The sequence below is a fragment of the Suricata suricatta genome, chromosome 8 (assembly GCF_006229205.1).
Source record: "Suricata suricatta isolate VVHF042 chromosome 8, meerkat_22Aug2017_6uvM2_HiC, whole genome shotgun sequence".
Taxonomy (NCBI): domain Eukaryota; kingdom Metazoa; phylum Chordata; class Mammalia; order Carnivora; family Herpestidae; genus Suricata; species Suricata suricatta.
In genome coordinates, this window is record NC_043707.1 from 39,930,008 (window position 1) to 39,941,417 (window position 11,410).

The window sequence follows — 11,410 nt, forward strand, 5'->3', positions numbered from 1 at the left end:
TGTCACACTGCAGCCCGGCTTTGTTCTCCTTCCTTCCACTCTGGTTTGGAAATGCCATGGATCTTTCCGTTGGCAGTCTCAAGACCAAACTTCGTCCCTTTCACTATCCAATAAAACTTCACCCTGTAGCTTTCATCCAAGAAGATGAAAGTGGCTTCTTACAGACACAGAGTCAGCAGGTTCCTAGGAGAATGAGGCACAGGCTACCCTTCCTGTCAGGCCGCCAGGTCTCAGGAAAGGGGGCCCCTCGGCTTCAAGAGGAAAAACAAGGGGAAGCGGGTCCCTTTGTCCAGCCCTTTGAACCCGGACCTCTCTGGCCAAAGGTAGCCCCCGAGACAGTTAATAGATCAGGCCTCAACCTTGCCTTGGTTCTTCAGCAAGCAGCTGTCACTTGCTTGGGGGCTGTGTCTCTGGGACCCTGTACTATCAATCAGGCTCAGCGGCCCTGGCTGGCACTGAATCCTTCCTTCCTGGTTGAATGGAAACCCTGAGAGTCCAATGACCTGTCATGGGCCAGTTAGGGACAGCGGCGCTGTGCTGGCCTAGTATTAAACCCTGCCACCCACCTAGAGAGTTGTATATGGTACCACTGGGGAGAACGCAAAGGAAGCCGAGAGATAGGGGGGCACCCCCCTTCCACCTGCTGAGATTTATGAAGGTAATGAGCATGATTATGAGTGCTGCCAATTTTCCTTACACTTCAAAGCTCGAGGGGAGCACACGAGTCTGGAGAAAGTGAAACCTGGACGTAGGTACTAGATATCCCTAGCTCCTGTTGGGACCACTATGGCAGGAAGACATTGGTGAGCTGTGTGGGGGTGGGTGGGGCTGTGCCATTTGGAGCCTGGGCGCCTGGACCAAGAGGGCAGTCTTAGGGGACAGCTGACCCCGGCTGTGAATGGGAGCAAATGGGCCCACGGCCCTGGGTGGAAACACGTCCAAGTACATAGATGAGCATTGAGGCAAGAAAAAGTGCACTCACAGGCTCACACACACACACACGCACGAACACACACAGGTACATATGCACAGGCCCACACAGGCGTGCACATTCTGGTGGCACGTGCTCACTAAGTACACCCAAACACGAACAAGCCCAGACACATGGGAGTGCTCACACTGGTACATATTCACATACACACACACACACACACAGGCGTACAAGACCCTGCACATACACAGACCCACAAAGTATTCCCAGGCACCCACAAGAGATACATGAGTGCATATCTGCAGATGCCCAGGATCCTAACACACACACACACACACACACACACACACACACACACACACACACACACACCCTGTAACTCTAACAGCGGCCTCCCTGGCCATTTGAGAGCGTCCTGGCCAGCTGCCCTTGGTGGTTCACCCTGGGCTGCGGCCCGGGGCCCTCCCCTTGCCCCGCCCCTCCCCCGCCCCCCCCATGGTTGTATAAATTCCTTCCCTTTGCCCTGGACCCAGGCACATCAGCCTGGCCTGTTTCTGCTCACTCCTGAGCCTCGGATAGCAGCCCGGCCTGTTTCTGCTCACTCCTGACGGGCCAATCAGGACCAAAGCACCCAGCAAGCGACATGGGTAAGGAGGGGGGCCTTCTGACACCCCAGTGCCTCCCAACCCGGCCTGCACTACAGGAAGTGAGAGAAACGCTGTCCCGGCCTGGGCGGGTGGGGGAGCTGGCCAGGAGAGGGGGCGGGCGCTGGACTGCACTCTACCGGCCCTGCCCTACCCCCACCCCTGCATTTCCCAGTCAGGCCGAAGTTTCTCAAGGTGCCAGGGGAGGAGAGGAGGAGAGTGGGGAGACTGCGGAGGAGGGTGGCCCTGTATCCCCAGCTGGCCAGCTGGTGTCTCCGCTGCAGCCTGGCCTTATGGCCCCTTCTCTGTAGCTGGGGATGTCTGGTGGCGCGGGGACACCATGAGACAACGTCTCGTCCCCGGCTTAGCACCACAGGTGAATGACAGTACTGATTTCAGCCCTGGGCCAGCTTCATACTCCAGGAAGTAGAGGACCTCTGGCCTTGGGAGCCGGGTGGCTCTGTAGCCCTCAGGATCCCCATGGCTCTGGGTCACTGGGGGCCTATTCCAGCACCCCCACCCTCCCTGTCCCGAAGGCCTCCCATCCCTCATCCTCAGGCTTCTGGATATCGGGCTGAGGAGGAGTTTGGGTCTGCCTGGGAGTGTTGAGGTTCTTGCCCGCTTGGAGCCAGCGCTCTCCTGGGCTGGCAGAGTGTCTGGCAAGCAGGCAGCCCGGCACTGGGAAGAGCCCATGGGCTTGCCCTGTGTTCATCCCAAACCCGCAGATGTTCAGAGATCTTGCTTGAGATGCTTCAGACAGGGCATTGGTTCCCAGAAAGAACACTGATGCTCCCAGGGGCCTGGTGGGGGCCTGGTGGGTAAAAGGGACCCACTCACTCTAAGAACTACCAGAAGGGGGTGGGGGCTTTGAGGGGAAGCCGACACAACCAGCAACACCTCCCTCGCACCTTTAGCTCTATGTCTCTGTTCAGCTTTACGGGTTTTGTGTCTCTGTCTTGATGTCTTGAACATCCTGTTCTGTGTCCAGCAACCCTCCCCCTGCCTCCTGTGCCAAGCCCTGGCACAGGTCTCCTTAATTCCTCTGGACCGGACCTCTCACCCTGCCACACCCACCCAGCAACCACTGCCTGGGATTTCTGTCCCCGGCTTCTGGCACAGTCTGTCCCATGTTTATATAACCCTCCTCCTTTCAAGTACTTATGAATACATTGGCATTTTTGACCTTCATGGGCACTTAGAAAAGAAGGTAGGATATTATTACCTGCTTTTAGCCAAAGCAGGGGAGAAAATAAGAGAGCAGATGTCAGACCTGGAGCTTGAAACCAGGTTTCCCCACTGGACAATGCTGCCCTTGCTGCCTCCTGGCCTCCTAAGCCACTAGGCTGCCGAAAGCAGGGGACCTGGCTTCCTGGCTGAGGGCCTGAGCACACACAGCAGAGGAGGCTCAACTCTGGCTACTCCTGCCTCCCTACTTGTGGTTCCCCAGGTGTCAGAGCAGTGGCCAGACAGCCATGGGCTGCAGCACCCATCCTGTGATGTCCACTCTGGGATTTCTTTCCTCCTGCAGCTCCCTTTGTGCTATTCCTCAGCCCTTCTTCCTGGTCAGGCCCCAAGCCCTGATGCCCAATACCTGGTCCTGGCAGCCCTCCTTCTCAGAGACTGACTTCGGTCCCATAGAGCCATGTGGCTTCTCTTGCCAGCCTTCAGGGACAAAGAGGGTCACACCCTGTAGCTCTGGTATGTGGGCCTCTGAGCCCTCCAGAGGGGGACCCAACACCTTATGTTACAGTTACAGATAAAGGAAGCAGGTAGTAACTGCTCTATGGGCCTGCAGAGGTAACGGCTCTGTGGCCCTGAACTTCAGCCTCCTACCCTTACCAAACCTTCAGCTAAGTAACCCAAGCTCTGGCTAACAGCCTGGGGGTCGGGACCCAGATGGGAAAAAGGCAGGAAGTGCCCCCCGGGCTTGGGATAGGTACCGTTCTGGGAAGGGAACTGAAGGGGCACCGCCCTCAGTCACTAAGGAGCAGCCAGAGTTGACCGGCTCCTCTCAGGCCGGCGCAAAGCTGCACATTTAACTGTACCTTTTTGTTTACCTCTAACACAAGCCGTTGTGGTATTCTTATTACTTTCGTCTTCCAGATGGTGTGCACGTTGAGGGTGGGGAGGTTAGGGAACTCGCCCAAGCTTCCGTGGCTTGGAGCAAGTCCCAGCCAGCAGCTGGGACTGGGATAAAAGTCAACGTCTGTCCTGAGAGTCTGTCCACCTTTGGGTCCACCTTTGCAGCTCTTCCTGCCACATGCACACACTCACCAGGGCTCTGAGGGCTGGAGTCGGGACAGGATTGGGACAGCGCGTAGCCATATAAGTGTTGCAGCAGCTAGGCAAGGAGCCCTGACCCTCCAGCGAGTGATAGAACCAACATGCCTCATTGTTTTTGCAGCTACAAAATGCGGGAAGTGTGGACCAGGCTACCCTACCCCTCTGGAGGCCATGAAAGGTAAGTGTGGGGCATCTTCGAGCCTGGGCCTCCAGACAGGAATTCTGCAAAGCCGTCACCTTCTACCCATCCCATTCCTGGTGGCGGCAGACCGGAGGACTCAGCCTCAGGTGTGCCCAGCGCCACCCCTGTCACTCCTCTCCACCCTGCCATCCGTACTAACTGCTTTCTTTCTTTTATTTTTTTATTTTTCTATTTTTTTATTTTTGAGAGACAGAGAGAGACAGTATGAGCAGGGGAGGGTCAGAGGGAGAGGGAGGCACAGAATCCGAAGCAGGCTCCAGGCTCTGAGCTAGCTGTCAGCACAGAGCCCGATGCGGGGCTTGAACCCACAAACTGTGAGATCATGACCTGAGCTGAAGTCAGACACTCAACCGACTGAGCCACCCAGGTGCCCCTAACTGCTTTCTACCCCTTAGGACCCAGGGAAGAGATTGTCTACCTGCCCTGTATCTACCGAAACACAGGCATCGAGGCCCCGGATTATTTGGCAACCGTGGACATTGACCCCAAGTCTCCTCATTATTGCCAGGTGAGGCGGAGCTTAGGCACTGGAGTACCCCAAGTCCCCTCTCCAGCCCCAGCCCTGGCGATGCCCTTCCCCAGCCCCATCCTTCTTCACCCTCCTTGGGTATGGTTGTGCAGTCTGTTCACTGCACAAGGGCACCGCCGAGGTACGGGACAGGGATGAATACCAGCCCGTGCTGTTCTGCCAAGGATCCCAGCGGGGCCAGGGATGCCAGCGGCCTGGTCAGGATGAGTACCACCCCCTGCACCCTCTCCCACCCTAGGTCATCCACCGGCTGCCCATGCCCTACCTGAAGGACGAACTGCACCACTCGGGGTGGAATGCCTGCAGCAGCTGCTTTGGGGACAGCACCAAGTCACGCACCAAGCTGATGCTGCCCTGCCTCATGTCCTCCCGCATCTATGTGGTGGACGTGGGCTCTGAGCCCCGTGCCCCAAAGCTGCACAAGGCATGCTCCCTGCCCCTGTCCAGGGACCCTAAAGGACGCACCAGTCTGAGCTGCCCATAGGCAGGAGGCTGCCCCTCAACCAGCTGCCTTCAGCTCCTGCTCAGGGTCTGGGCTCAGCAGCGGGGGGAGGGGGTGGGGCTTTCGGAGGGGCAGGGGGTCACCATGTAGAATCATGGGGGGGGTGGGCACTAGAGGGGCTGGGAGGAGCTTTTGGCTTTTACTCCAAGAGAGAGAAGGAGCCCTTTTTGTCCCAGCCAATCATGAGCTGAAGACTTCCATTTAGGAAGGTCTCTAAAGGTTTTTTAATAATGTTTTATTTATGATTGAGACAGAGAGAGACAGTGAGCAGGGGAGGGGCAGAGAGAGAGGGAGACATGGAATCTGAAACAGGCTCCAGGCTCTGAGCTGTCAGCACAGCTGAACTCACCAACCATGACATCATGACCTGAGCCGAAGTTGGATGCTTAACCACTTAACAGACTGAGCCCCTCAGGCGCCCCTAGGCAGGGGTCTCTAATCACTCCTTCCAACGCCTCCTACCATCTCTGTCCCATGATACAGAACTGATGCTGGCAGTGGCCCAGGCTGGGCAGAGCTTCTGGCCTCACAGGGCCACTTATAGTGCCTCCAACACAGATGATGGAAGAGACGTCAGTGCTCTCTGCCTGCAGAGTCAGTCTCTCAGACTCTCCCCTGCTGCTCTGCAGAAGTATTTATTCCCCCTGGGAAAATTGTGTTCAAGTCTTAGAGGAAAATGTGATGGTGTCAGCAGATAGGACTGGGGGTTGGGGGAGCCGCAGGTGGTTCCCCCCAGCCCCATAACATTCTGATGCCATCCCTTACCCATCTCCAGGTTATTGAGCCCGAAGACATCCATGCCAAGTGTGACCTGGGCTACATCCACACCAGCCACTGCCTGGCTAGTGGGGAGGTGATGATCAGCTCCCTGGGAGACTCCAAGGGCAATGGCAAAGGTACCTGTGGGCACTGGAGGCACATCTGTGGGGAGAACAGATCCCAAGCTGAGGGAGGGGGATAGGATGACCCTCCGGGGAGAGCCAGAGGGCTGGGTCTCAGCCAACATTTAAACTATCATCAAGTAACCTCAGCTGTTTCAATGGTTTTTACAAAGATGAAACTCGACTGACAAATTCACTTAGAAATTACAGTCAGAACGGTCTGTTGTGGGGAATATGACACAGCCCCAGAAAACACAGACATTTAATATTAGCCTTGACGAATTCATGAGCAAGTCTCATAGTCCTGGGGTCCTTCGTCTTCACTTTAGCCCTCTCGTTTATGGCACCATCAGCACTAACAATTACGAAATGTCCGCTGTGCGCCAGATACAACCAACAATGGAGGGGCTACTAACATCTCTGTTTTACAGCTGAGAAGGCCGGGGACAGACTGGGTGAATACCTATCCCAAGCCATATAGCTAATAAACTGGAGAGGTAGAACTCAAACCCAGCAATCCGGATCAGGAATCAGTGACCTAATCACTATACTGAACCATTTTTCTCTGAATCTGACCTATTTCATCAGGGTCCTCCATCTGCCTGGAGTGGAAAGCAGTTCCTTCTTCCCAGAGATAGGAGGAAGGCAGCCCTCCCAGACCAAATAACACTGAGGTGTTCACATCTAGTTGTGTTTGCAAAGAATTGTCAAGACGTCATAACACGCTAAGGGAGAACACGTTGGGCATTCACGTTGAATAACAAGTATATGCAATGTGTCTGCTCTAAAAAAATACAACTTAGTGAGCAGAATGGAGCCTTGGCTCTGGGAGGCATTCCACACCGAGAGAGGGGATCTGGGCAAAAGAAGCACAGGACACTGAGTCCCAGACTCTCAGCTCAAGAGGGCAGCAATCTCCCCTGTGGTCTAGGACAGGGATGAAATTGATGGGGGGTAGGGGCACCAGAGTGAGTCCCCACTTCCCACCTGGTCTCTTGGATGGAACCCTTTGGCCACCTGAATTGAAGGGGCTGGCAAATCCAGGGGGAGGAACGGGCACCAGGAAATGCACTTGGAGCCTCTTGGACATGCCTGGGGGTGGGGGCGGGGTAGGGGTAGCATCTCCACCTGTCACTTGACTTCCTTTACTGCTCAGGGGGGTTCATCCTGCTGGATGGAGAGACGTTCGAGGTGAAGGGAACCTGGGAGCGGCCTGGGGGAGCCGCACCTATGGGCTACGACTTCTGGTACCAACCTCGACACAACGTCATGGTCAGCACCGAATGGGCAGCTCCCAATGTCTTTCGAGATGGCTTCAACCCCGCTGATGTAGAGGCTGGTGAGAACTGTTCCCCACAGGCTAGCAGGAGCCTGGGCACCGCCACCCCCTACTTTCTGCCTCTCTACCCCTCTCCAGGCCTCTTACTTGCCTCCTGTGAACCTGGCTTTTGGGGTGATGGTATAGGACTCACTGAGCGCTCTGACTTGCTCAAGCATCCTTCTGATCCCTCCAACCGGTTCTTGAACCTTCTGCCCTGGGCTGTGCCCCAGCCTCTCCTCACACTGCCCTGCCCTGATCCCAAGCCCACCCTCCGGCCCCGTCCCCTCCCCAGGGCGGTATGGAAGCCATTTACACATATGGGACTGGCAGCGCCACGAGATCGTGCAGACCCTGTCTCTCCAGGATGGGCTCATTCCCCTGGAAGTCCGCTTCCTCCACAACCCAGATGCGGCCCAGGGCTTCGTGGGCTGTGCCCTCAGCTCCACCATCCAGCGCTTCTACAAGAATCAGGTGACACATGTCCAAGTATCCATAGCCAGAAGGCAGCCCTCTCTCGAGGGGTAACCCAACCCCCTCTGCCTGGCTTCACTAGCCCAATTTCTCCAGGGACAAAAACCACGGCCACTTGCCCTGTCTCTCTTCTCCCCTAAATGCTAAATTCCTATTCATTCATTGAAAAAACGGTGGTGAGCTCCTGCATCAAGCACTGTGCTCGGGGCGGGGAATGCAGTGGTGACACTGACAGCATCCCTACCTTAGGGGCCTTGCACAGCGTCAGACCCTAGTGGCAAGAGGGCCCTGCATCTGTTGTCTCACTGCAGATGATAGGCTCTGGGGAGGCCAGATCTGGCCCAAGCCCCCAGTCTAACAGGCTCACCTTTGCCTAACCCCACCCTCCACCCCCCCTCCCCCCACAGGGAGGTACTTGGTCAGTGGAGAAGGTGATCCAGGTGCCCCCCAAGAAAGTAAAAGGCTGGATGCTGCCCGAAATGCCCGGTGAGTCCCGAGGGGAGGGCGGGGACTAGGTTGATTCCCAGGGAGACAAGACTCCTTAAAGCCTCTGAATGGCCCACCTGCCCCAGGCCTCGTCACCGACATTCTGCTGTCTCTGGATGACCGCTTCCTCTACTTCAGCAACTGGCTGCACGGGGACCTGCGGCAGTATGACATCTCCGACCCTCAGAGGCCCCGCCTCACAGGACAGGTGGGGTGCTCACACAACCGGGAGAGAGAAGAGGGAGGAAGGAGAAGTCTGTGGATGAGGCAGAGAGTGTGGAGCCACTGGGGGATGATAATGGGGGTTCAGGAATCGCAGAGATGGGGACTGAGGGATGGTGTGGGTCGGACAGTGGGAGCCGTGGCTACATGTTAGGGCACGCGGGCATCCTGACAGGCATGCTGCTCCTGCAATGTCCTCACCTCCTTTCTGCCCCACATCTCCCCACCCAGCTCTTCCTCGGGGGCAGCATTGTTAAGGGAGGGCCTGTGCAGGTGCTGGAGGACCTGGAGCTAACCTCCCAGCCAGAGCCGCTGGTGGTCAAGGTGAGGCTCTACCTCCCACCCCCAGCCCTTGCCTGCACACCCCCACCCTCCACTCCAGCTGATAGAACCCTCAGACCCATGCTGGAGAAGTATGGGGTGAGGGGCACGCTCCATGCTCCCCCTCCTAGGACCCGTGTGTTTTCATGGGGCCTGACTTCTGGTCTTCCCAAGGGGAAACGGGTACATGGAGGCCCTCAAATGATCCAGCTTAGCCTGGACGGGAAGCGTCTGTACGTCACCACGTCGCTGTACAGTGCCTGGGACAAGCAGTTCTACCCTGATCTCATCAGGTGAGAAGCTGACAGCCTGGGCTCCCCTCCCCAGTCCTCCTCTCCTACAAGAGTCTGGCTTTCTGAAGACTCCTTGGGCACCCTGCCTGCCTCCACCATACTGGCTCTGCTCCTTCCTGAGGACTCAACCCTGCATCACAGACTCGGGAGGGGGATGGCCACCTCTCACCTCTTTCCTATCCCCTCCCTGTTTCCACCAGGGAAGGCTCTGTGATGCTGCAGATCGATGTCGACACAATAAAGGGAGGCCTGAAGTTGAACCCCAACTTCCTGGTGGACTTTGGGAAGGAGCCCCTAGGCCCAGCCCTGGCCCATGAGCTCCGCTACCCCGGGGGTGACTGCAGCTCCGACATTTGGCTCTGAAGTCCACGCCGGGTAGCCCCTTTCCACATCTGAGCCCTCATTTCCACAGAGACCTGCTTTCGCTCTGCCCCCTCTCGGCCCCCAACCCTCGGCAGATTGTGCCACCAAAGCCAAACTGAGGCTGTTGGAATGTGTCGAGTGGCGTCTCCATTTACCGACCACCTGTTGCATGTTGCTCACTGGCTGTTTTTACATGAACTCTTGAAAATTACTTTACCAAGAAATAAATGGTTGAACCTAGTCCTTACATCCCTTTGTCCTTAGGGGCACAGAGTCTGTGACCCTGCTTCCCCTGATCCTTTGTATCTTGTATGGGAGAGTCCTAATGAGAACCCTGGGAGAATGATGGGTTCACACCAGTGATTACATGATGTTAAAGGTGCCCAAATCTCACTTTTACGGTCAGACAGAAGGCGAAGACTTCGGAGGTGTTTGTCACAATGAGACCTGAGGGGAGAGAGTACCCACTGGTGTTCCTAAACTTTGTTATTTTTTTCAATCCATATTTTCTTTAATGCGTAAAATCTCACCCACTGTCCCTTCATGCACAGGGGACACTCCAGAGCCCAACATAGATCATGCAATCTGCTGGCGAGCCTCCTGGGAAAACCCACAGCTGTCACTAGGTTAGGCATGTCACCTCCCACCTGGAAGACAGGACTGTTACTGGACAGGAGGGCTGACAACATGGAGGCGAACAAGTCTAACAGACCAGGCCCGGTGCTTTTGTCTCCTCCTCTGGAAGGTGCTTTAGGACCCTGCCCAAAGCAGAGTTGTCTCCTGTCTCTGCACTAGGACTTTAGTTCTTTATAAAAGGAATGAGATGGAAGTTTCATCAGGTAGGCAGTAATTCTATTGACTCCTTTACTCTTTACCCACGACAATACCAAGCAACATTCAGGTAACACCTACATTCCTTTTCCACCTTCTATAAAGGTGTCTTGTTTTTTTGTGTGTTTTTTAAAAATTTCTTTAACATTTATTTATTTTGGAGAGACAGAGAGAGACAGTGTGATCAGGAGAGGGGCAGAGAGCGAGAGGGAGACAGAATCTGAAGCAGGCTCCAGGCTCTGAGCTGCCAGACCGGAGCACAATGCAGGGCTCTAACCCACGAACCGTGAGATCATGACCTGAGCTGAAGTCGGACGCTTAACCAACTGAGCCACCCAGGCTCCCCTTGCTTTTGTTTTTAAAGTTTATCTTTATTTTGAGAGAGAGAAAGAGTGAGAGTGGAGTAGGGGCAGAGAGAGAGGGAGAGGGAGAATCCCAAACAGGCTTCGTGCCACCAGCCTGAGCCAGTTGCAGGGCTCAAACCCATGAACCGTGAAATCATGACCTAAGCTAAAGTTGGACGCTTAAACACTGAGCTACCCAGGTGCCCCCAAAGTGTCTTATTTTAAACACTGGAGTAGCCTAAGACTCCCAAGATGGCCAGGGCACCCCAAGAATGTAACATATTTTTTCCTTTGGGGTCTTTAAATATGCTCCTTGAAGCATCTGCCTCAACATGGTCCTGATTCATCCCCTGCCTTTCTTGCCATCTGGCCAGTTTATCATGTCCTTTCGAAAGCCTCCTACCCTGACACTCCAGGGTGGGGGCCTCCTGCACTTAACCTCAGCATGAACATATGTCACATTATATTGAAACTACTTGCTTATTCCCAGCACCTGGCTTATATCTTAAAGCACAGTATGCTTTAATGAATAAGTGAATATAAAGGAGGTATGTGTGATGAGTGACTTACAAGGAGCCTTGGGATTTAGTGGGTCTTACTAGATGTTTCTCTCCTAAGTTTCTTCCCTGTCCTTTTCAATAACCAAACTGCTTCAGAAAGAAAAAGAATCATGTAGTTCTACATCATATCTAAATATTTCTAAAGGTCTGGGGCTCCGGGGTAGCTCAGTCAGTGAAGCATCCAACTCTTGAGTTCAGCTCAGGCCATGATCTCATGGTTTGGGAG

General features: G+C 55.0%; 1 protein-coding gene across 1 annotated transcript; it reads left to right on the forward strand.

The window, feature by feature from the left end:
• Nucleotides 1-1,459: 1,459 nt before the first annotated feature.
• Nucleotides 1,460-9,689, forward strand: SELENBP1 (selenium binding protein 1). The gene is made up of 12 exons (XM_029947549.1): nucleotides 1,460-1,578; nucleotides 3,980-4,036; nucleotides 4,456-4,568; nucleotides 4,828-5,013; nucleotides 5,867-5,987; nucleotides 7,129-7,311; nucleotides 7,586-7,764; nucleotides 8,172-8,250; nucleotides 8,337-8,458; nucleotides 8,704-8,796; nucleotides 8,968-9,086; nucleotides 9,287-9,689. The coding sequence occupies exons 1-12, from the start codon at nucleotides 1,575-1,577 to the stop codon at nucleotides 9,447-9,449; spliced, it is 1,419 nt and encodes a 472-aa protein (XP_029803409.1). The 5' UTR covers nucleotides 1,460-1,574; the 3' UTR covers nucleotides 9,450-9,689.
• Nucleotides 9,690-11,410: the final 1,721 nt, after the last annotated feature.

What these genes read in the sequence shown, in the direction of transcription:
- SELENBP1 (XM_029947549.1), top strand. An exon ending in AGCGCTTCTACAAGAATCAG is followed by an intron (nt 7,765 to 8,171) that starts GTGACACATGTC and finishes CTCCCCCCACAG; the next exon opens with GGAGGTACTTGGTCAGTGGA. An exon ending in CAGAGCCGCTGGTGGTCAAG is followed by an intron (nt 8,797 to 8,967) that starts GTGAGGCTCTAC and finishes GGTCTTCCCAAG; the next exon opens with GGGAAACGGGTACATGGAGG.